This window comes from Panthera tigris, chromosome B3 (assembly GCF_018350195.1).
Source record: "Panthera tigris isolate Pti1 chromosome B3, P.tigris_Pti1_mat1.1, whole genome shotgun sequence".
Lineage (NCBI taxonomy): Eukaryota > Metazoa > Chordata > Mammalia > Carnivora > Felidae > Panthera > Panthera tigris.
Window position 1 is genome coordinate 6,044,639 of NC_056665.1, and position 24,182 is coordinate 6,068,820.

Genomic DNA, 24,182 nt, shown 5'->3' on the forward strand with positions numbered 1-24,182 from the left:
GCTTCTACCCGTGTCTTGGTCCTCAGCAGGAGCTAGATCTGATCTGCAGTGTTCTTCCCTGCTTCCGGATCATGGTTCTTCCTCTCTGACTTCTCTTTCTGTTCCTGGATCAAGATATTTCCACTCCCCACTTCTATGATGATGCCTTTAATGACCTTAGATCTTGAGTGACTTCTGCCTCTTGATGACCTTCTTCTTTCTTTGCATTTGTATCTGTCCTCACCATTTTCATATGAATTTAGTCACTCCCTTCCTCTTTAAGAAGAATGGTCTTTGTCATTATGTTCCTCAAATCTATGAGGATTTTTTTTTTTTTTTTTAGTTTCACGTCTTACTATTTTGCTGTCCGAGTCTGCCGCATCTTCGGTTTCTTCATGCGTTAGCCTACCCTTTGCTTCGGCTCTGGCTCCTGCGCTTTCTTCTTACGTTATCTGACTTTTATTTTCTTTCCCTCTTGATCATGATCTTGAATGATGATATTTTGAGGTTCTAGGAGAAACAGATACATCTGACTCCTCTTTTTTGATGTTTATCTGGGGATATCTTTCCTGGAACTATTCGATCTCATTCCATGTTACTAGCCTATGTGAGAACCCCATTGTTATGGACTAAGTTGTGCCCCCCCCCCCAGGTTTATATGTTGAGGCCCTAACCCTCCGTGTGACTATATTTAGAAATGGTGCTTTTACAGACATTATGGTTAGATGAGATCATAAGGGTGAGGCTCTCACCCCAAACAGTTGGCATTGTTCTTATAAGAAGAGGAAGAGACACCTTCCATGTGCACCAAGGAAAGTCCCTTCAGAGACACAGTGAGACGGTGGCTCTTTGTGAGCCAGGAGGGGAGCCCTCATCGGGAACCAGTCCTGCCAGACCTTGATCTGGGACTCTGGCCTCTAACGCTGAGAAAATAAATTTCTCTTTAAGCCACACAGCCCGTGGTGTTTTGTTATGGCAGCCCCAGGCGACTAATATGCCAATCTTCATGTCATTAACCCTCTTTAATAAAAACGGCGGCCGAGAAATATGGTCTGTCTTTGTTCTGGGCATCCTACTCCAGAGTCCCGGCTGCTGGGGCAGCACTTATGACAATACCAACCACCTAGAAGCTTCCCGTAGACTGACTAAATCCGCTCCCGTGAGAGACGTGAGTGGCACAAAAGGAACCTGCCATTGCTTTTTTTAGTTTGCTTTTTACATTTAGTTCTGTAAAACCTGTAAGGTACTCTTATGTCTGTACTGAGACAGGTCACTACCTTTAATTTTCCCCCGAAGGACAGCCGTGTCTCCTGGCACTGTTAACTAGTGCGTGTTTTCCCCACCAATTTAAAATACCGCGTTTGTCAAAAATTGTGTATTCTTGACATGACAGGCCCCATGCACGATGAAGGGTCCCCACACCTTGCAGGGCAGGGAAGAGGAGCGCGCATGGGTAATAGAGGCAGAGGGAGAGGGAGAGGGTTCGGTGGCGCCAACCCCTAGAGGCCGCGTGAACACGGTGCAGGTTGTGGGAGCTCGTCTTGGAGGCAGGCTGGCCACAGCAGGAGGCAGGGACACTCACAGACTGCCGTGGCTTTCATGGTTTTGGTCTTCCTAGAGCATCTAAAAATATTACACACAAAATCAACTTTTCACTCTAATTTTCTCCAACTTCAAAACCCAGAGTGCCCAGGATGTGTCCCCGTGCTTCACTGGATTTCTCAACGGTGGCTTTACAGCACAGCTTGTCTGAAATTCTTGGAGTTTAGAATTCAAGACCATGGTAGATTTTATCATGATTTGCTTTTGAACTTGGTCTGTTGAAGTTCACAGAAAGTGGAAAACTGTTGTTAGAGAATTCATTTTTGTTCAGAATTGGATAGAATTCTAGAGCCAGCATTGTTCAGCATTAAGTCAAAAGCCCACCTTTGCTTTTTCTAGAAGGTGTTACTTTATTTAAGAGATAGATACGATGCATTTTAATCTACCTTTATCTTAGTTTATAGCAGATTTTGTATGAATTTTAGCTTCTTAACAAATTTCCAAAACTAGATTATGCCTTTGACAATAGTGAAAATTATTTACCACTTCTTGGGGAGAAGGATGTATTTTCTTATACACTGGTATATGTTTCAGTATTTTATATTCTGTCCCATTTTTTAAATGTTTATTTTTGAGAGAGAGCGAGCATGAGCAGGTGAGGGACAGAGAGAGAGGGAGACCGAAGATCTGAAGCCAGCCCCATGCTGTCTACACAGAGCCCAATATGGGGCTCGAACCCTCCAATCCTGAGATCATGACCTGAGCCAAAGTTAGGGACTTAGCCAACTGAGCCACCCAGATGCCCCTATATTCTGTCCCATTGATCCATACTTTTGTTTCTACCTTAGTTTTATACTATTTTAATGACCAAAGTTTTGCAGTGAATTTTTTAAATTTTATTTATTTTGAGAGAGAGAGAGAATGAGAACAAGTGGGGGAGGGTCAGAGAGAAGGAGAGACAGAATCCCAAGGAGGCTCCACACTATTAGTGCAGAGCCCGACGAGGGGCTTGAACTCATGAACTGTGAGATTATGACCTGAGTCAAGATCAAGAGTAAGATTAACTGACTGTGCCACCCAGGTGCCCCTGCAGTGAATTTTGATACCTAGTAAGACTAGTCATTCCTTATCATCCTTGTTTTTCTAAACATCTTGGCAGAGCATTTTCACATTTTATTTTCCGTTAAGAACTTGAGATTTTGTTTCATTTTTTTTTTAAAGTCCTCCTGAGACCTTCCATGCTTCCAAGTTCATTTTTTTCCTTGAAAACTAAGGCTATATATATATATATATATATATATATATATATATATATATATACACACACACACACACAGGGACAGGAGAGGAAACACTAGCAAGAAACTTCTCGAAAGGAGCAAAGAATATGGATGTTTGGTAATTGACTTGGCAAGTCCAAGGACGCCACATCCTGGCCAGCAGTAGGAGCTGATGGGCAAACTGCTACACGCTGCGGGCGCCTCACCCGGCCCAGAGCGGGCAGCATCGTGCTGGGTGTAGTGTGGAGGGGGCAGGAAAAGCTGTCTGAGAACAGTCAGATCCCTGAGTCCTTCCTTTCCCAGCTCCAGTTTTCCGGTTTGGGGGCCACCAGAGAGTTGCTGGCGCAAGTCAGGGTGGTGAAATGAATGTGTGCCTTGTGAATGTTGTATGCTAACTTCCTAGCCCTTTCCCGCCACTCAGCTCCCGAGTTTCAGGTAGCCAGTCTTACAGCCTTTAGGCTGGAGATTGTCACATTTCTCTGGGAAATCTGATCAATCTAAGGGGACGGAATAAGAAAGCCTAAGTGGATGAAGGGGAGGATCCCCAACAAGTAGCTATGATTGCAGAACTGCCAATCGGCCTTTTACTCTTAGGAAGAAAAAAACAAAGGTAATCGGTGATCTGAGGAAAGCCTCTAACATGGAAGATAGAGACTAAAACCGACAAACTCTAAAAGGCAACGTAAAGTAAATAGAGCCCATACAAAGAAAGGAAAACAGTAAAATGAGCAAACCCCTGTCTTGAAGCCACAGGGAAATCAAACAAATAAAAACAGGCTGCAAAATCAACAAGAAACACAGAACAAAATGATCTCTTAGAAATTAAAGATCTGAGCGAAAACTGGAAGAGAAAAGATAAGAGCATAAGGAGGTCCAGCACCTCAGGAGAAGCAGCCCCAAAAAGGAAGATTAGGAACATGGAAGCGGGGAAATTCTCAGCCAAATTACTTGATACAATTTTCCCAACCTGAAGGTCTTGAGTTGCTGGATTGTAAGGGCTCACTGAGTGCCTAGCACCTGGATAGAAAACGCCCTAATTCAAGAATGTTATCCTTGCTGGGAAATATTCAGCCTCTGACAAAAACGTAGTGCCGTTACGAAATTAGCATACGTGTTTTTTGGCACACATGTGTGCATTTCTGTTGGGGACGTACCTAGGGTAGAATTGCTGCTGTAATAGATAATGATGTCAAGTAATTGTCCAAAGTGGTTAGAAACAGGATTTCCATTTATGTCACTCTATGCCCCGTCAGAAGCGGAAAATCACTCAAATGTCCCACCTGTAGGAGATGGATGAATATTTCTATGCGGTACTCTATGGCAGCGAATATGAACAACGAATTTTATGACACACAGCAACATGGAGGGGCTCCCCAGCACTGTTGAATGAGAGAAGTCAGACAGAGTACTTGTTGTGTGACGCCATCTGTGTAAGTTCAAAGACAAGAGTCAGGATGGCGGCTACCTTTGGAGGGGCGTGAAGGGCGCGGCTAGAGCTGGTGATAGTCCACGCGGTATCCGGATGGTGGTCAGTTACGTGATATGTTCATTCTGAAAATTCACTAAGCCGTACTCTTCTCATCAGTACCCTTTCCTGTTATATTAAGAAGTTAAAAACCGGGGCGCCTGGGTGGCTTGGTCGGTTAAGCATCCGACTTCGGCTCAGGTCATGATCTCACGGTCCGTGAGTTCGAGCCCCGCGTCGGGCTCTGTGCTGACAGCTCAGAGCCTGGAGCCTGTTTCAGATTCTGTGTCTCCCTCTCTCTCTGCTCCTCCCCTGTTCATGCTCTGTCTGTCTCGAAAATGAATAAACGTTAAAAAAAAAAAATTAAAAAAAAAAGAAGTTAAAAACCTAAAGTTGTGAGCTTGTTAACAATTCGTGGAAAGGCATTTTGAAGTTTTAATGTTCACTGAAATGAGCGGGACAGACCTATAGCAACACCGAAATAAGGAAATTTTGTTGTGGGTACAGGTGGAGGCTTGGGGAAAGGACACAGTGCTGCAAGTAGTTGGTATTTCAGTTTGTTATTTTTCTATGTAAAGTAGCATCTTCTAAAGGGGGAAAGAAAGCCCCACGTGTCTGCTGGTTGTATTGCTGTACTGAAAACAAGATTGACCTGGTCTAGACTGTGCCCTCTAAATTGGGATAGTAGGATGATTGCCTAATGCTGGTAGTTGTTTTGTTTATTCTGAAATTCATCATAAGGTAAATGGTATCACGACTGCTCCCCTTTACTTTCAAATGTGACAGTGACGAAGATGTGAATATGTTCTGATTTCTTTTCTTTTTCTGTTTCTCCTTGTTTCCTAGGTTTTTGTGGAGACCCTGGATAAGTGTTTTGAAAATGTTTGTGAGTTGGATTTGATCTTCCATATGGATAAGGTACCTTCTCTCCCTGAGCAGGGTTGCTAGAAAACTATCCATCTCTACACCTTCCTGTTCTTTCTCGTGGCTTTTTACTCTGGGAGTAGTCCCAGAACATGTTTCATTTAATAACTTGAGTTTCATAATTTTGGGGGTATTTTGCTAAGATCTGCTATTAGTTTTAACACACAGGTGATTATTACCGGGCCCATGTCATTGTCCATCTTGACCTGGACAGCCTTCTTGGTATAGGGCAGTGATGTCACGGTGATGACTGGCTGACGGCCACACCGAAGGTGAGAGAAATTGCTTTGTGTGGCTTGTGAAACGAGTTCCCTAGGCATAATCCAGTGACACAGGGAAGCTTTGGAAGAATCATGACACAGGGTCTTTGACCTGGCTAGCAGAGTTTATAATTTTCCCCAAGAGTAATAGAGTGACTCAGACATCAGTAACACAGTTTGAGGTCAGGTGATACTCAGTAGGGAAGCTGACTGTCAGGCAGAATTGAAGGACAAAGTACATGTTCTCAGACTTGTGCTGCCGGCATAATTTTGACGTGGTCTGTGTCCTCATGTGCCAAATTCAAGGCGAGAGATAGCCAGCAAGGGGATGGGAACTGCCACATTTGTTTTATCCAGCGGGGCTCATGCCGTACCCAGTGCCGTTCACCTGGCGTGTCTTAGTCGTGCTTGATCCTGGTTTCCTTCAGCGGGTTGTTGTCACTGTGATTCATGGCCCTTGGAGAGAGGGAATGATTTTTTATAAGACAGCTACTCAGTGCTAAGCCGTGATCCTTTATGAATTTATTTTTATCACAACGAAGTAGTTGTTTTCACATCCCTCATCGCTGGCATCGCCATCTGGAGGCCTTTCGCGTCATTTTCCAGTAGGATCTTCAGTCTCTGTTCACTCTCCCGAGACTGTCGGACGACACTTTCCAGACAGATGTGGTGAGTGCATTCTTAAGGTTGGATGCTGGAATGGAGTGAAGTTTTCTCTCTCAACATCTGGCTTGGCTCCACAGCTCCAGGGGAAGCCTGGTACAAGAGAGGCACAGAACCCCACTCTTGCTGTAGATACTTGACTCGGTGCTCCCCGATAGGCTCACGAGGCCCCCGGAGCTCATTGGTGCTTTGGATGTGGTCACTCTCCCTTTTCATGTGAAAGAATCTTAGAAATTTCAGAGACCTCTTAGCCCCCTCTTTGCAAGCATTTAGAGTTGCTTTAGGCTTGTCAGTTGTTAAAGGTGCCGCTATGTTGTAATTTCTCTTAAGGAGAACCACAGTTCAAATCCACCTCCCATCTATACCAGTGGGTGTGGCTTTCAAAGGAAATAAAAAGTCATAAAAATGTTGTTCTTTCTCCTATGTCTTATCTTCAGATAGGTTCCATAAAGTAATTTGCTGCTACTGCAGATTTCTTTTATAGTTGATAAAACTGTCTATTTTTAGTTGTTCACCTGACATCGGGAAATTGCTATCCCTGTTTCCTGAGATTTTGGAAAGTGCTGATGCAAGGCGTCAGCATCTCCCCCTCCTCCCTTGAAGAGTGTCTGAAGGTGTCTTCCAGCAGGTGACTTTCTTGTAGTGAGGTTTCAGGCTTGTCTTTGCCCTCAGGTAGAGCAGCTGCTAATTCAAGTTTATCTTCTGCATATAGGTGGAAATGGTCTTTTTACTCAAGTAGGCAAAGGACCTTGAACTCCATCCTTCGGAACCGAAGAAGTTTCTCTCTGCCTTAAGTCTCTTCACCTCTTCACCCCTTCTTCCTGCCTTAAAGGAAAGTGTGTTTCATTCCATATGTAGAGCCACAGCCGCTTCCTGTCTCTACCCAGCATACACCGTGATCTCAGTGTCACCTCCTCTTTGAGGGGCCTTGATTTGTTCCTTCCCCTGTAACCCCAGTCTCAGAGCACGGCTCTTCCCGCGTTTTAACTGTAGTCTCATCTCCACACACTTGCACTAAAGGTAAACATCTTGAGTGCGTGACTTACGCCAGCCTCCCATTTCTACTTCATCTTTTCCCTTTCTGGAGCCCTGGGGCCTGCTTTTCACTCTTACCCAAAATTCACTGGCGATTTCCTGCTCTCATTTGCCAATGTCACCTTCTGTCGTGTTCGTGCAGCATTTGAGGCTGTGGATCCTTCCGTGGCGCACTGCTGTCTTAATCCTTTTCCACCTTTGTTTCTGTTACACAGAACCTTTCTGGCTTCTCTCTTACTCTCTTCCCACCTCCTGTCACTAACTTAGGTTTGTCATCTCTTCCCTCGCTCTTCTCACTCTCCTGTTCGGATCCCAGATTGTATCCACTTTTCAGTGTAAATTATCATCTGTCTGGGTAATTCCCAAACTTGTCATTTCTAATCCAGTGTGGCCTGAGTCCCGTCCCTGTCTTTCCCGCTACCAGATGGCACCTCTTCCTCAATTCATTCCAGCCGCTTCTTCCCCAGAGCCAGATGCGGCACGTGTCTCCCGAAAGCCGTTTCCTCCTCCGGCCTCCCTTTCCCAGTGCTGCCTCCATCCTCTGTCAAATACACTCAAAACCTCTCCTCCCTCTTCTTTGCCACCAGTAGCCAGTCGGTCACTAAAACCTGTTGCTTCTTCCTGTAGGCTTCTTATATCTGTTCTCACCAGTTACTCACATTTGGCCCACTTGTCTTTATGTCTCTCTCTAGACGTACATACTTTTCTTCTTGACCCATCCTGACTTCTCATCCCTAAGTACTTCAGCAGGTGTCTCCTCAGAACAAGGAAATCGTCTTATGTAACCCGTTGTGCATAGTTCTCTAATTAACATAATTAATTGGGCCGCCTGGGTGGCTCAGTTGGTTGAGTGTCCAACTCTTGATTTCGGCTCAGGTCACAATCTCGCGGTTCGTGAGTTCAAACCCCGTGTCGGGCTTTGCGCTGTCAGCACGGAGCCTGCTTGGGATTCTTTCTCTCCCTGTTCTCTCTCTGCCCCTGTCCTGCTCGTGCTCCCCCCTCAAAATAAATACACATTAAAAAAAACAATTAACTACAATGTAATTAACATATTTAAAATTTAACACTAATAAATACTATTACTCGGTATACAGTTCATATTTAAATTCTCCACTTGTCCCACTTAACATCCTTTATATTTTTCAGTCAGATTCTGACTGTAGGTCAAGTGCTATCTTTAAGTTATAGTGCCTCTTGATGTCAGTTACGCCTGACAAGTTTTCTAACCTTGTTTCCTCTTCTTTCTTATTGATCCTGCACACTGGAATTATATATTTTTTCCTAAACCACCCTTTAGACTAACTGCTCCCTTGAGCATAGACCATTTTTGGTCACCTTGACCTCCTAACCAGGCATTCACGGCTGTCCACAGTTGTCCCTTTTCTATCTTAGTCTTCCTTACCAGTACTTCTTGCGGGATACCCCTGCTGCAGCGGACTGGACCAGTCTCAGTCACGCTGTAATTCCTGCTCAGAGCCTCGGCCCGAATTGCCTTTCACATCTTTTTGTAACTGAATCCAGCCTGTCATTCAGGCTCAGCTCGAATCCTACCACCCTAGTAAACTTGACCTCGTCACCTTGGCCCATCATGATCTCTGTGGGCCATTTATAGTGTTGTTTATGGCATTATGTGCCTTGGTTTATGTAAGTTTGTGCGTGTTCCCTACTTGATTAGACCGTCCTTATCTTTGTGTTTGTCCTTGTCTCCCTCACTGAACCCAGCGTGGTACCTGTTGCTGAGTGAGGTGGTCTTCACGTGAGCATCACCAAAGAGTTCCTAGGTAACTAGACTCGTGAGGCCGCTCATGCTTTAAACTGCCGCAGGCTGGGTGAAGTCTGATTTCACAGTCTCTGGGGGTAGTCTTCAATCCAGACCGTGCCATATGGAGCTTATCTTGCCAGGGGCTATTGGTTCCCTGTGGCATTCGGAGACCCCCAGCCCCAGCTCGGTGTCACGATTGAGTTAGGTATCGATGTTCATTGCGGTGAATTGAGTTTTGCTCAAAGAAAACCATGTGGGCAGCCTAACGTTTTGATCTACCAGTGCCTCACCACCGAAGCTGGATTGGGCTCTCAGTTGGGGCGCTCAGCGTTCGGTCATCAGTCACAATTCAGTGGCTGTATCGAGGGAATTATCCGTCCTTTTTATAGATTTCAGTTTGTAACGGGCAGTCTCAGCACAGTTGCAACATATGCTTTGGGGCGGGTCTGAGGCCAAGAAACCTCATAGTATGGAATTTAAAACTCTCTGCTAAGTATATAGGCTGCTGACATGGGAAAATGCTGAGGGCTGAAAATTGGAATGAACTGGTGAGCCCAACATGAAAGGATCATAAATGTAATAATGGACAGTGCTTATTAAATGGCCCTCCTGAGGACAGAGCTGTGATAACAGCTCATTAAGGCCCTCCACACCCTAATGACGTTAAGGCCCTCCACACCCTAGTGACACTGAAGCTGGTATCCTGATTGCTAGTTCCCAGGAACGCAAGAAAGAGTAAGGGACACATATTTTGTGTGTTTTTAGTGATGAAGGAGTTGCGGTTTGGGCACAGAAGAAGAAGACATTCTGTTTGAGTTTTAGTGCTTGAGAACATGCCAGTTGGCGTGCTGACCATGCCTGGCTACCTGTTTCTTTCCGGATATGCCCAAGAGAGAAGAGGGGGGAGCCTAGGCCAGCCTTTTGTGTCATCGTATCCTGAGCCCTTCTCTGCTGATGCTTGATGAGAATTTTGTGGCAGAATATTTTTCAGAAGCGCAATATCTTACCCTTTCAGAACAACGGACAGACTAGCAGTAATGATTTTTAAAATCTTTAACTTCACTATACTTTGTTTAAAACGTCTGCTGCAGTGCACATTCTCACTTTCTTTACCCGAACTTGCACTGCCTCGGTGCGTGGTCTCACTGTCTGCCGCTTGAAATTACAGAGAGCCTTCTTCCTCTGTTTAGTCATTCCTTATTAATGGTTAAGGGCATTTAGGAGGCCAGTGTACACAAAACAGCAAAATCTGACCTTTAGAAGTATCTGTTTGTTATCCTGCCTTTTCAATAAAACCTAGTGTTTGTCAAGATTGTAGTCAGTAGCAAAGCTTATGACTAATTATATTACTTGGATATGTTACGGATAAAACAAATTGTGTATCACTTTGATTGTTGATTTGTAGGTGCCCTGAAAGGTTAGAATTGAGGCTCCATCCTACTGTTCTTGCTGTTATCCTTTATGATGCAGGAGAGGATTGGACTGCTCTTAAGATAAAACCCAGAATTTCTTGATCCCTAGTTGAGAGCCCTTTGCCAGGCTTGACGTTTATATCAATCTAGGTAGAGGAGGTAATATAGAACCCCCAAATTCTAGTAGCTTCCGTAGCAACAGGGTTTATTTCTCATTCATGCCGTGTGATCATTGTGGTGTCTCTGTTCACTGTAGTCACTTGGGTGTTCAGGCTGATGAAACCCTCCTCAACATGTACTTCCACCTGGGCATTTGTGTCTTGGCTCTTAAAGCGCCACACCCCACTGTGCTCCCACTTCATTGGTCACAGCAAGTCACATGCCTACACCTAAGTGGCTAGGGGAGTGCATTCCTACCATGTGCTCGGGATTAGGGGGAGCCTGAAATTGTTTTCAGAATTACTAATGACTACCACATTTTTTTCATTTATTTCTTTATTTGGTTATTTATTTATTTTAAGATTTTATTTTTACATAATCTCTACACCCAGCATGGGACTCCAGCTCATAACCCTGAGATCATGAGTCACACGCTCTCCCGACTGAGCCAGACAGACACCCCTTTTCATTTATCTTTAAGAGGAAAAGCTGACATTTGCTTCAGGTTCGCTTTACAGGCAGGAACTTAGAAATTTCAGTGTCAGAAAAATAGAGGAATGCTTGCGTAAGAAGGAAGCATGGTTGAATCTCGGAAAAAGACCTCTCGTGTAGCAGCCTTTCAGTTTCTACTAGAATTTATGACATTTGGGGGTACCTGAGTGGCTCAGTCGGTGAAGGGACTGACTTCGGCTCAGGTCATGACCTCACGGTTCGTGAGTTTGAGCCCCACATGGGACTCTGTGCTGTTGGCATGGAGCCCTTTTCAGATCCTCTGTACTCCTCTCTCTCTGCCCCTCCCCTGCTTGTTCTCAAAAGAAAAGAAAGAAAGAGAGAGAGGGAGAAAGAAAGAAACAGAAACAAAGAAAGAAACAGAGAGAGAAAGAAAGAAAGAAAGAAAGAAAGAAAGAAAGAAAGAAAGAAAGAAAGAAAGAAAGAAAGAAAAAGAAAGGCAGACATTTATATCCCATACTTCTCACATGAAGTCAAGGTGACTAAGAAGTTAAAATTCCTTAACAGAATAAATTGTTTCCATTATCTGGGAGACAGGTACGTTCTTCCTTACAGAGACTTTCCACAAATCATCTCTCCTTACCTGGGCTCTGGGACCAAAAGTACTAATGTCTGTTGAGATTTTTTTTGGTCTTTTTTTCCCTCCAATGGTTATCAGACAAATAATAAACGTTTATTAATAAGAAGGACACTGTACTAGATATGGAGATACAAAGACGGAAAAGACAAAAGCCCTACCTTCAAGAAGCTCATAGGCCCAGCTAGAAGGATGGGTCACATACCAACATTCCTTGGCCTTGGAGTAAGCCACATTTTTGGAAAAGATGCCATAAGTTGAGTCTAATTTCTCAGTAGGCATGGTATTATATAAGGGAGCTCTCATCTTGCCCTATTCATAGAAGTGGTCATAGGCACTGCGTTTAGTCACACATATATAGTACATCTGCATATTGTACATCTTAAAACTAAGGTGTATATAAATTATTGGTCTGGAATAATGTAGTACCGAATCGCGACTTCTTTTATTTAATGATATGTGATCAGAGGTGGAGAAAGAAGAGTGAGACTTTGAAGAAATGGCTGTTTCTGAGGCTCGGCTCTGAAACGGAGGTGGGCGGGATAGATGGTAGCCCATCGGTGCTTTAGGCTGAGCGTCCGGGGTTCTCGGTGTGGGAACAGGTTACGCAGCCCACTGAGTGCAAGTGACCTGTGACCTGTGCTGACTTGTAATGACATGAATGAGGCTGGGCGAGTAGCACAGGTGTGATGGCCCAGAGTCAAATAATTGGGGGAAGACACCAGCAATTTGCGGTAGAAAATCATGGCTAGCGGAGAGGAGCAGTGAAGGCTGTATAAAGTCAAGAACAGCCATCAGGGGAAGGGAAATTAATGTCGATTGGCAGCTGCCAAGTGCCGGGCACTGTGGTGGGTACCTCACGCCCAGTAACCTTTCCTAAAGGAGGTGGTAATAGCCCCGTATGACAGATCAGCAAGCCGAGGCTCAGGCTGAAATGCCTGAAACGTTAAAAACCCACATTCTTTGCACTGAATCTCAGACTTTGAGAATTTTAAAGCATGAATAATATGATAGATAAGATAGGTAGAAATGTATAGAATTTGTCCATTTCTGTTTTCCAGAACCAGACTTCTAGGAGACAGAGCAGTGTAGGTAGTGAAGGTAAGGTGAAGGGTGGGGAGGAACATGTGAACATTAGGGGGGACTTGGAACCATGCGTAAACTCATCTTGAGCCAGAGAGGGTCTGCCATTGGAGGCATTATTGACATTTTGGGTAGTGCAGTTTTTCATTGAATTGCTGGTATTTAGCATCCCTGACTACCCTCTACCACATGCCAGCGGGGCCCCTGCCTGGTGCGTGTGCAAACGCCCTGCAGGGTGGGAGCAAAGTTCACAGGAATAAATGGCACCCAGGCTGTGGAGAGCCCTGTCCTCTTTGGTGCTGGGTCCAGTGAGCATTTCCCGGTGCCCTTCTCCCCAAGCAGTTTCCATACCTCTTCATTCTTAAAGTACTCTTTGTTCCTCGTTCCCATGGCACCCCTTCACCTGGTCTTTTATCCACCTTTCTGGCCATTCCGTCTGGCCTTTTGGGCTTCTTACCTCTTGTTTAAGCCCCCCTTCTCTTTTCTTTTAGACGCTCTCTTCTTAGGAAGTCTCCCACAGTCGGGGCGCCTGAGTGACTCAGTCGATGAGGCGTCTGGCTCTTGGTTTCGGCTCAGGTCATGATCTCACGGTTTGCGAGTTCGAGCCCTCCGTTGGGCTCTGTGCTGACAGTGCGGAGCCTGCTTGACTCTCTCACTCCCTCTCTCTCTGCCCCTCCCCTGCTCGCACTCTCTTTCCTAAAATAAATAAATTTTAAAAGAAGAAAAAAAAGGTAGTCCCACACAGTCATCTGTCTGCTCGTAATTTCTGAATTACCAACCAAACACACTTCAGTTTGAACTCAGTTGTATCCGAAACCGAATCTCATTTGTATCCAAAACGCTGCCTCTCCAAACTGACAATTCTGACTCACCCTTCAAAGAAGTTAGTCTTTGAAACCTTTCTGACATTCCTTTCTCCACCCGTAGACTGAAATAGGTATATTTGTCTTGTGCCCCCCAGTGCCCCTCCGCTACTTTTGCCACTGCCCTTAACACAGTGTGTTGTGGGTTTTTGGAGTTTTTTTGGTGTTTTTTGTTTCTGTTTTTGTTTTTTTGTTTGTTTGTTTGTTTGCTTATGTACCTGGTTAAGAGCACAGACTCTACGGCCTGTGTAGTTGGGCTTGAATCCTGGTTCTGCCACATAGGAATTGTATGACTTGTGCCTCAGGAACTTACATGTGGACAGGGAATCGTGACAGCACCTAGCTCATATGGTGGTTGTGAGCATTAAATACCTGGGAAATGCTTGGAATAGGGCCTGTACATAGTAAGTATTTCATTCTTTGGTTTGTTTGCCACTTGCACACCCAATAATATTATTAAGGTAGGGATCAGACTTTCTGGTTGACCACTGTGGATCTGGTTGTAACGCAATACTTGGCACCGACTGACTACTCAGTTATTTTTGAATTCGTTTATTCATCCACTCTTCTAGGTGCTTGGGAAACAAAAAAGTTCTGTCCTCACGAACCTTGTATCTAGTAAGGGGAAACAAAATGTACGTCAGGTGATGATGAATGCAGGCAAGAAAATAAAGCTGGCTAAGGGTTGGGGAGATATGGCTTGATACTTTATGTAGGGTGGTTAGGGAAGAAGGCATCTCTGATAAGATGGCGTGTGAGCAAAAACCTGAAAGAGGAGAGGGAAGTGAGAAAGATGGGGCTTTCTGGATAAGAACATTCTAGGTAGATAGGATAGCAAGTACAAAGACCTGGAGGCCAATATGGCTGGATGGAAGCATGGAACGTGGGAGGTACAGTTGATCCTCCAACAGCACAGTTTTGAACTGTGTGAGTCCACTTATATGCAAGGTGTTTTGTTTTTTAATAAATACAGTACCATACTATAAATGTATTTCCCTTATGATTTTCTTTTTCTTTTTTTTTTTAAGTTTATTTATTTATTTTGAGAGAAAGTAGCAAGTAGGGGAGGGGCAGAGAGAGAGAGAGAGAGAGAGAGATAGGGAGAGAGAGAGTCCTGCATGCTTTGCGCTACCAGCACTGAGCCTGACATAGGGCTTGATCTCATGAGCCATGAGATCATGAGGTGAGATGATGACCTGAGCTGAAGTCGGGAGTTGGACGCTTAACCAGTTGAACCACCCAGGCATCTCTCCTTACGATTTTCTTAATGCTTTCTTTTTCTAGCTTACTTTTCATAAGAATACAGTATAGAGTACATGTAACATACAAAATGTGTTTTACTCGACCATTTATGTTATCGATGAAGCTTCCAGTGAACAGTAGGAGTTGAGTTTGAGGAAAGTCAAAAGTCCATGCAGATTTTCAACTGTGCAGGGGTACAGGGCAGGGTGGTCAGTGCCCTAAGTCCCAAATCATTGAAGGGTCACCTGTAATAGAAGTTGAGATGGGGTGGGGAAGAGGTTCAGATAGGTCCTTATAGATCACTGTTACAGAAGAAATTAGTAAGAGTTACTGCCTCTGGGGAGGGGAACTAGGTAAGTGTAGGGACTAACTTTTGAGAAATGTTATACAGAAAAAGATGAATATGTGATTTCACTCATATGTGGAATTTAAGAAACAAACCAGATGAACATAGGGGAAGGGGAGAAAATAAAAAGAGGGAGGTAGACAAACCATAAGAGATTCTTAAATCAGAGAACAAACTGAGGGTTGCTGGAGGGATGCTGGGTGGGGGGGATGGGCTAAATGGTTGATGGACATTAAGGAGGGCACTTGTTGGGATGAGCACTGGATGTTATATGTAAGTAATGAATCGCTAAATTCTGTTCCTGAAACCATTATTACACTACATGTTAACTAACCGATTTAAATGAAATTTTTAAAAAATAATAATAATAAACAAGAAAAGAAATGTTACATACCATGTACATACATTGCCTGCCTGTCATCCTGGGTCTTTAGGTCCACTGCACCGAAGGGTACAGGCAGTTCTCTCTCTACACAGCTTTATTGCCTAGCACGGTAAACATTAAGTGCTCTCTGCCGTTCTAAGGCAAAGTCTGAGCTTAAAGCCAGATAAATTGATAGATGGTCTGCAAATTAGCCCCTTCACTCTAACCTGGGAACTATGATTAATGGCCAGAGCACACGTGGGGAGGGCCAAGGGAGTGGTGTGCAGAGTTAGGGTAATGGCCCAGAGTGTGCCTTAGGGTACATTTATGAGTCTGAAAGCAGATGGGAGAACAAATGTTGAACCTGTTTGTGACGTCAGCCAGGTCTGTACCCTGGTACCCTGAGACATTTTCAGCAGCTATGGCAGAGGCATACCTGGGCCCACCCCTGCTGGTTTAAGTACCGAGACCACTGAAGAACACAGTCATCCTGTCAAAGCCAGGAGCTGAGCCCTTGCCTTTTGTTGGCCCAGTCATGACACAGGTGCGGCCATTTAGATTTTCAGAATCCACATACCTGAATTCGCCCTGTACATATCATGTGTAATGCTGGTTATGGAAGCCTCTTGAAGGTTCTCTGCTGACGGCCTGACCCCTTGGGCCTTAAGACTGCTGTTGCTTTTCCTGCCTACCGAGTGAGAATGATGGGTCTACCCCCCACATCTCAGCCCCCGGGCGCCCCGCTGCCTTTTCCTGTATGCGTGCCCCCTTGAGCACGCGTATGCTCTGATCTAGGTGGGCGACACATCTGCGTTTCATTCTGACCTAGCTCAAGGCTGTTTCCTGGAATGTGTGACCCCACTTCACCTGGGTGACCTGCCACCACACCAGTCCACTCATTTTCTCCCCTTGGGTCCACCCCTTTCCCACCTGCCCTTCACCCGCTAACCTCTGCACCTGATGTCTTCTCAACTTCCCCAACCTGCCATCGACATCGACTTTCTTCAAGGCCTGCAGTCTCAGGGATGTGGGCTTTACCTTTGAGCCCTAAGGGTTCACCAGCTGGTGTCAGCTCTTCTTCGAGTATTTTCTTCAGGTCTGCTTCTCCCTTCCCTCCCCTCCCTTCCCCGCCCCGCCCCTCCCCTCCCCTCCCCTGAATCCAGGTAACTAACATATCGGCGCTAGGTGGCTACAGCAGCTGTATTTTGCCTTTTCCCAGCCTCCCTCACTGGTCCCATCTTCCATAGAAAACATTTCTCCCATTTGCCCTTTAGTCAACATTCTTCCCTTTTGCTTCCAAAGATCTCTGGATCGTGGACCTTCATGGCCCTTAGGCTTTCTCTGCTTTGGGATACCAACCCCACAGGCCCATCAGATGCATCCTCCAGACATACTGTGCCTGGGCCCACACCACTCCCCTTCACCCCCAGCACCCCCGCCCCCGTCCCCCTGTCAAGGTTCCCAGACCTCCAGGCCCAGCCCAAGTCTTACATTCGGTGAAATTTTCTCTGAACTCCAGTGTTGTGGTTCTCCAAGTTATTTGTCTTGCTCTTGCTCTAAAGTTTTTAGTCCTAATTGTTTCCACTATATTGAAAACTGTTGGAATAGTGTCAGTTTGTAATGTTTTGTTGGTTTTCTGAGCAGCACAGGGCACTCAAATATAGCTGACTGGTTGACATGTAATAAATGTGTATCCTAATTCTGCACGTGTGGTTTTTTAAAAATTTCCAAAGTACTTTTCAGATATAATATCTGATTATTAGCACACACAGAGACCTCTTCTTATAAATGAGATTTTAATTAGACCTTGACTTTTTTTTTTTTTTTCATTGCAAGGAGACAGTTTATTTATTTATTTTATTTATTTATTTATTTATTTTAATATATGAAATTTACTGTCAAATTGGTTTCCATACAACACCCAGTGCTCATCCCAAAAGGTGCCCTCCTCTAGACCTTGACTTTTAAGGTGTATGACCTGTGCATGCTCGCGAGTTTCAAAGTGAGACTCACTCAACTTTGCCGTTGCTCCCTTGGCAGATGGGTAACCTTTTCACGGGCGCACGAGAAGCCTTGTGTTCCTTGAGTGCGGTTCTGCCTAAAGTGGCTTTGTAGACTTCTGGATTCCAGTTGTGTGGCTTAGGCCACCCTCTCGAAGACTCTTCAAATCTCCAAGACTCTTGTGCCTCACTGTCTTCGGTTGTAAAACGGGGGTGATCCCATATTTCATTGATTCTTAGACTCCCATTTGGGGTAATATTTGTGATTTTAACATCTCAGGTCAAGAGTTGTCTTACATCACTGGCATTTCATAGTTTAATTGGCAACATTTTTCTCTTCTAGTGGTACATAAAATAACGGTGTGTTTTATAATCAGTGGAGTCTTGGCCTTGATGAAGTAAAGTAACATCCGCCATTCGTGGTTATTTTGAGGACTGGAGTTAGTAATTGCCTAGCTCAATAAATGGTGACCTTGTCTTTATTTTCTTTTTCCCCACTGTTCTCTCTGCCTCCAGCATTACTCCCTTAAATCCATCCTTTACACACCTCCCTGATGACATTAAAAATGTGTTTTGACTGTTTGCTTCCCTTGTCTGAATTATTCAGTGGCTCTATATCCTACACAGCAGTGATTCTTAAAGAAAAGGAGGACACGCCTCACTCCCCTGCTGTGCTCAGAGCCCGCATGAATGCTAAAATGCGTGATTGAGGAAGCGTGTCATACAAATGAATTCTCGAGAGTGTAGAAGGAGCTGGGGACCACTGCCAAATGGCTGGCGCCGAGGCCCCTTCATGTTGTTTACAAGGACCTCTGACATCTGTTCCACCCTGCGTTACTAGCCTCACCTCTTGCCATTTTCTGCCTTGAACTTTGTGCTGAAGCAATACTGAGCTATTTATTTATGGGGTATTATGGCTTCATCCGTTTTTGAGCCAGCATGTAAAGAGCCGGAGAGGGTGGAGCGGGGTCCATGGCCCTCTCACGACCAGTGCTGTAGAAGGGACGGGAACTTGCAGATGTACCTCATCTCCTTAGAAACAGGTTTGTGGATCCAAGCAGGGCATTGGGATTTTTTTTTTTCTTGATGGTCAGATAAATCGTGCTTCCCTTACCTGACTGCCTGCCAATTGGTCAGATCAGGAAGAGTGATAGAATCCCAGGTAGAGGGCAGGGATTTTTTTCTTTGTTCCTTCAGCGGGCATAGGTAGGACCAGGTGATGGAAATGGTGCCAAGCACACTGCAGCTCAAAAAAACTAAGAAGGTTCTGACGGTTCCTTCTGCTCCACAGTAGACTGGGCGGCTTAGGAACAGCAGCGAGCTCTCTCCACTTAGGTGAAGGGTCTGTTCTGTCTCAAGAGCTGAAGAATAAATTCTTGCATCAGGAAGGAGGTTGGACAAGGTGACTTTGAGTATAATTACTCCATTAACTAGTATTCATCAAGTGCTTACTTACATTTCAGGCACACAGTAGCCAGGTGCTTTAAATATAATGTCTCATTTCCTGCATTACCTTATTTTGTCCTTAGAATAGGCCTGTCAAGTGAGAACTCTAGTTCTCCCCATTTTGCAGATGAACAAACTGAGTTTCGAGGTAGAAAAGCTCTGTTTCTCTAAGGTCACACGGTCCTAGTAAGCAGAGACAGAATTCGGACCCTGGATTTGCTGACTGCAGAGCACACACTCCCCCCACACTGCCCTCAGTGTCCTCTGCTGAGCTCGTGCCCTCAGTGTGGAAAGAGATGTATCTGGGTCATGTTTTGTTAGCAGATAACCAGTCAGAGAGAGGATAAAATTCAAGCGGACAAGGCCCGGACCGTTTTCTTTACCCAGTACCGTGCTTCGCATATGGGACCAGTATTGCAGAATACGGGAAATAGGCAGGAAATGAAGGAGAGTGAAACAGACGAGTAAGAAAAAGTCCTACTGGGACATCTTTTTAAAATCTATGTCACAGAGCACTCTGACTCATAATAGGAATTCTTTGGAAATTAAAAAAAGGGGAAGAAGGAATAACATGCAACGAGTCTGCTTTGCTGCAGAGTGTGAAACATGCAGCCAGCGTGCGCAGAATCCTTTTCTTCAAGAGCTGTCGGCAGGGCTCGGAGGGTAGTTCGTGAGTTGTTGGCTTTGTGCCACATTCCCTCTGCCCAGATGCCTTCTCCTCCGTTTACTCGTTCAAGACCCAACCTCCTCCCAACTGCCACAGCATTTTGTACTTGGGTCATAGTACTTTCACAGTCTTCCTTTAATCAATAGTTAATTTTGTACATAATGTTTTATCTTCCTTATTGGGTTCTAAGCCCTTTGAGGACAGGGTTCACATCTTATCTTCACTTCCTTCTTCCAGCTCTTACCATTCTGTGATGTTAAGCATATTTGAAAACAGATGTTGTCACAGGTCACATTCTTCTGGTGAAAATGAGCGACTGCCTTGAACCTAAAGCAGCATCTTGTATATAGTGGATACGGTGGGCTCACACACACATATTTAGCTTATATGGATTCAACTCTAACCATATGGAAAAAAGAGGATGAAAATTCTCTTTTATTTTTATTTTGTATTTTTGTTGTTATTTTTTTAAGAGAGAACAAATGGGGGAGAGGGTCAGAGGGAGAGAGAGACTCTTAAGCAGGCTCCGTGCTCAGCACAGAGCCCAATATGGGACTCGATCCCACAACCCTGGGATCGTGACCTGAGCCGAAATCAAGAGTCGGACGCTCACCTGACTGAGCCACCCAGGCGCCCCTGAAGATTCTACGTACAGAATGATTCCACCCACAATTCGACTCCGTCTGTTTATGGCTGGCATGAGTGTGAGTTGGGAGACTTGAATCCGCTCTTTGCCTCTGTTCCTATGTACCTGTCATGTGCCTCTCACCATCTTATGGTGCTCGGAGTGATTTAATGCTTAAAGATACATTACAGAGTTTCCGTCCGTGTGGTTCCTAAACAAGCCAGCCACTTCAGCTAGTGCTAACCGTGCTAACTGGTTTAAAAAAAAAAAAAAAAAAGGCAGCAGCTCCATTGGCGGAGGAGGACTGTATAGGAACTTGGGGCTATGTATATTTCCTGTCTCTTCTGGTGACTTTAGAACTTAAACTTCTGTAAGATGAGATTCCACTAGATTCATTCATTTTTCATGGAAAGAATGTATGGTCATGTGAGTGTAAAAAAGAAAGAAAATCAAGGGCAGGGGATTGAGGTTTGTGGGGTTACATGACATGACATCTGGAGAAAATCGTGCAAATGTCCTGCCTCTGTCTGAAGTTTAAGGAAGGTCATAAAAGTAGTTCAGGAGACACTAATAGCAAGGAAAAGAGAAAAACAACTTTACAAAGCAGGTTGTTTCTTTGCCTGCTTTCTTTTTTTTTTTATTTTTTTTATTTTTTATGTTTGTTTATTTTTGAGAGAGAGAGGCAGAGCAGGAACCAGAGAGGGGCAGAGAGAGAGAGAGGGAGACACGGAATCCTAAGTAGGCTCCAGGCTCTGAGCTGTCAGCACAGAGCCCAATTCGGGGTTTGAACTCACAAACAGAACTGTGAGATCGTGACTTGAGCAGAAGTCGGACACTCAACCAACTGAGCCACCCAGGTGCCTCTGCTTTCTTCTTTTCTTTGTTTTTTTAAGAGAGAGCGTGTGAGCGGGGGCGGGGGCAGAGGAAGAGAGAGAGAATCCTAAGCAGGTTCCCTGCTCGGTATGGAGCTTGACGTAGGGCTAGATCCCACAACTCTGGAGTCATGATCTGAGCCAAAATCAAGAGTTGGTCACTCAACTGACTGAGCCACCCACGTGTCCCCGCCTGCTTTCTTTTACTTTGGCAGAGCTGCTTGGGACCAGACAACCCTGTCCCCAAGGGCATCTCAGCGTCATAGTGCATTCAATATGGATGTTAACAAGCAGCACAGAAAAAGCTAAATTATGTTCACGATGTTCTGTTTTAGAAATCATAGAAATGAGTAGTACACACTTTTTCCTCTTCTTACCGTTCTGTAGCCAGTTTATTTTTAACCTCATACGGCATCAGCATTTTTGTAACGTAATATTCCTCTACATCATAATTTCTTTGGCAGTGCAAATACTTTGGAATAACCAAACAATCCTCATTCCTCCGTACTATCCCTTGTATGATGGCTGTCATTTATCTCACTTACACACGAGCACATACATACACACAAGCATACATCATGAACCACATGTTGCTTTTTTTTGTTTTTTGCCTTGCCCTTATCTTTTTATTCTAGCCAGATACATCAATCTACAAATTCCAAATTTGGAAGTTAGTTTTCTCATCCCTGGAAACAATATAAAACCTAGAGCTCCTAGTCTTGTGTTACTCATTCTGAGTCAGTTTTTCTGGGAAATCATCTGATCTGTTCAGTATCTCTTCACCATGTAACATCAAGTTACATGTGTTTTCTTTTAATCGTTGAGTATATTTTCTCCATTTCTGTTTCTGGCATACCAGTTTATGCATGTGTTGTATTGCTCTCTTTTTATTTTTTTACTATTTTGATCCCCTGTCACACATTTCTCCCACCCCCTACTCCGTCATCCCCCCTCCCCCTGCCTCTGACAAACACTCTCTCTTCTATTTATGAGTTTGTTTGTTTATTTGGTGCTTCCATGTATAAGAGAGATCATATAGCACTTGTCTTTCTCTTTCTGACTTATTTCATTTAGTATAAGGCCCTCAGGATCCATCCATGTTTTTACAAATGCCAAGATTTCCTTCTGTGCTGTTGAGTAATATTCCACTATGTATCTATATTCCACATTTCTTTATCCATTCATACATTGATCGACACATTGTTTCCATGTCTTGGCTATTGTAAATAATGCTGCAGTGAACAGAGAGTACGTATATCTTTTTGAGTTCATGTTTTCATTTTCTTCCAATAAATATCCAGAAGTGGAATTACTGGGTCGTAGTTTTGTTTTTAATTTTTTGAGGAACCTCCATACAGTTTTCCATAGTGGCTGCATTCCCATTTGCATTCCCACCAACAGGGCCCAAGGGTTCATTTCTGCCCACATCCTCATCAGCACTCGTTCGTTCTTGTCTTTTTGATTCTTGCCGTTCTGACAGGTGTGAGATGATATCCCATCGTGGTTTTGATTTGCAATTCCCTGAGCATCTTTTTGCGTGTGTGTTGGCCATTTGTATGTCTTTGGGAAAATGTCTATTCAGATCTAATGTACTTGTGAAGGTTTCCATTAAGATAGTTTAATGGTGATTTAATGTTTGACTGTTTCTTGCATTGTTTTGTCTCTCTCACCGGAAAGCCAGCTTCCCGATGGATCCAGGTAGGCCCGGTACTCTGTGTGGTCCGTAGTATTCATTGCAGGTACACCTACACAGGTACTCACCTGACAGCTGTTGAGTCTGATTACCATGGGTTCGTTCGTAGGCAGGGAGGGTGAAAGGCAAACCACGGAGATGAGGACAGGCACTCCTGGCAGGTCTCAAAACACTGATAGAACATTGGACTTTGGAATGAAAGTAGGGATAAGGGAGAAGAAGGCGTATGTACCAGGTTTCTGGGAGGTGTTTTTATATGCTCTTCCTCTTCACGTTCCTTTCTAAAATTGGCCATGTGAGAACTAGAGACTGACTCTCGGCCAGGATGATCCTTTCCCCTGTCAGTGCTGAGTCCACTTAGAATCTCCTTCCTTTGGCCTGTCAAGCGCCACTGCCCTCCAGCATGGGCGATGAGGGAATGCAGACCTCATCCTACCAAGAATTTCTTCCCTCCCTTCCCTCTGGAGGTCTTTCCTAGCAATTAAGGAAACCAGCCAAGCCAAGAAGAGGTTGAAAAAGTTATCAGCACTTAGCTTTTTTCTTTTTCCTTTTCTTGTCTTTTTTTTTTTTAAAGTAATCTCTACACTCAATGTGGGGCTCAAACTCGCAACCCCGAGATCAAGAGCCACATGCTCTTTTGACTGAGCCAGCCAGGCACCCCGGCACTTAGCTTTCAATATAGTAAAGTGTGTATCTTATCAGTGATTCTTTCTTAAAACTTGAGTGTTGCAATATTGGTATCCTCCTGTACCAGTAGTACAAGCACCGTGACCGTGTTATTTTGTATTTAATTCGTGTTTTACTGTCTTCTGTGGTAACACTGTCGTTTTTAGAAAGATGAGAAAATACGGATAGGTAGTGGGGATGGATCCCTTGCCTTTTGTGATACAACACGCTTTTGTCGTCCAGTGCAAAAATCTGGGAGGGATTGATCTAGTCTAGAGGCTTCTATGGATGTGATCAGCTTGGAGTCTGGTGTACCTTCATGTGCCACTAGTGTCTCAGAAGATCTTTACCTACCGTCTGCCCGAGGAGTTCTGCTAGATAGGTTCCTGCCATCCCAAGATGGAACTGAATTTTACTAAAGAGGCAGTATTGGGGTACCTGGGTCGCTCAGTCTGTTGAGTGTCCAACTCTCGGTTTTGGCTCAGGTCATGATCTCGCGGTTCATGGATTCGAGCCCTGAGTCGGGCTCGGTGCTGATGGTGCCACAGAACCTGCTTGGGATTCTCTCTCTCCCTCTTTCTCTGCCCTCTCCCGCTTGCGCTGGCTCTCTTTCTGTCTCTTGAAATAGATAAATAAACTTAAAAAAAAAAAAAGAAGAGTAGTATATTAAAAAAAAAAGAAGAAGCAGTATTATTCATGGTAGATACAGATGCAAGGGTGCTCAGTGGTACCACATTCTAGGTACCA

General features: G+C 44.4%; 1 protein-coding gene across 3 annotated transcripts in view; it reads left to right on the forward strand.

Annotated features, from left to right (window-relative positions):
• The window catches only part of AP3S2 (adaptor related protein complex 3 subunit sigma 2), a 58,133-nt gene that overhangs the window by 18,241 nt on the left and 15,710 nt on the right, over positions 1–24,182 (forward strand). For 2 of the 3 annotated variants that reach the window (XR_006218365.1, XM_042988050.1), the window contains exon 4: positions 5,113–5,184. The exons of the other annotated variant lie outside the window; for it this stretch is intronic. Coding sequence is in view for 1 of the 2 variants with exons in the window: in XM_042988050.1 (XP_042843984.1) it covers positions 5,113–5,184 (72 nt within the window). In the remaining variant the exon portion in view is untranslated. The remainder of the gene's footprint in view (positions 1–5,112; positions 5,185–24,182) is intronic. 3 annotated transcript variants of the gene reach the window in all.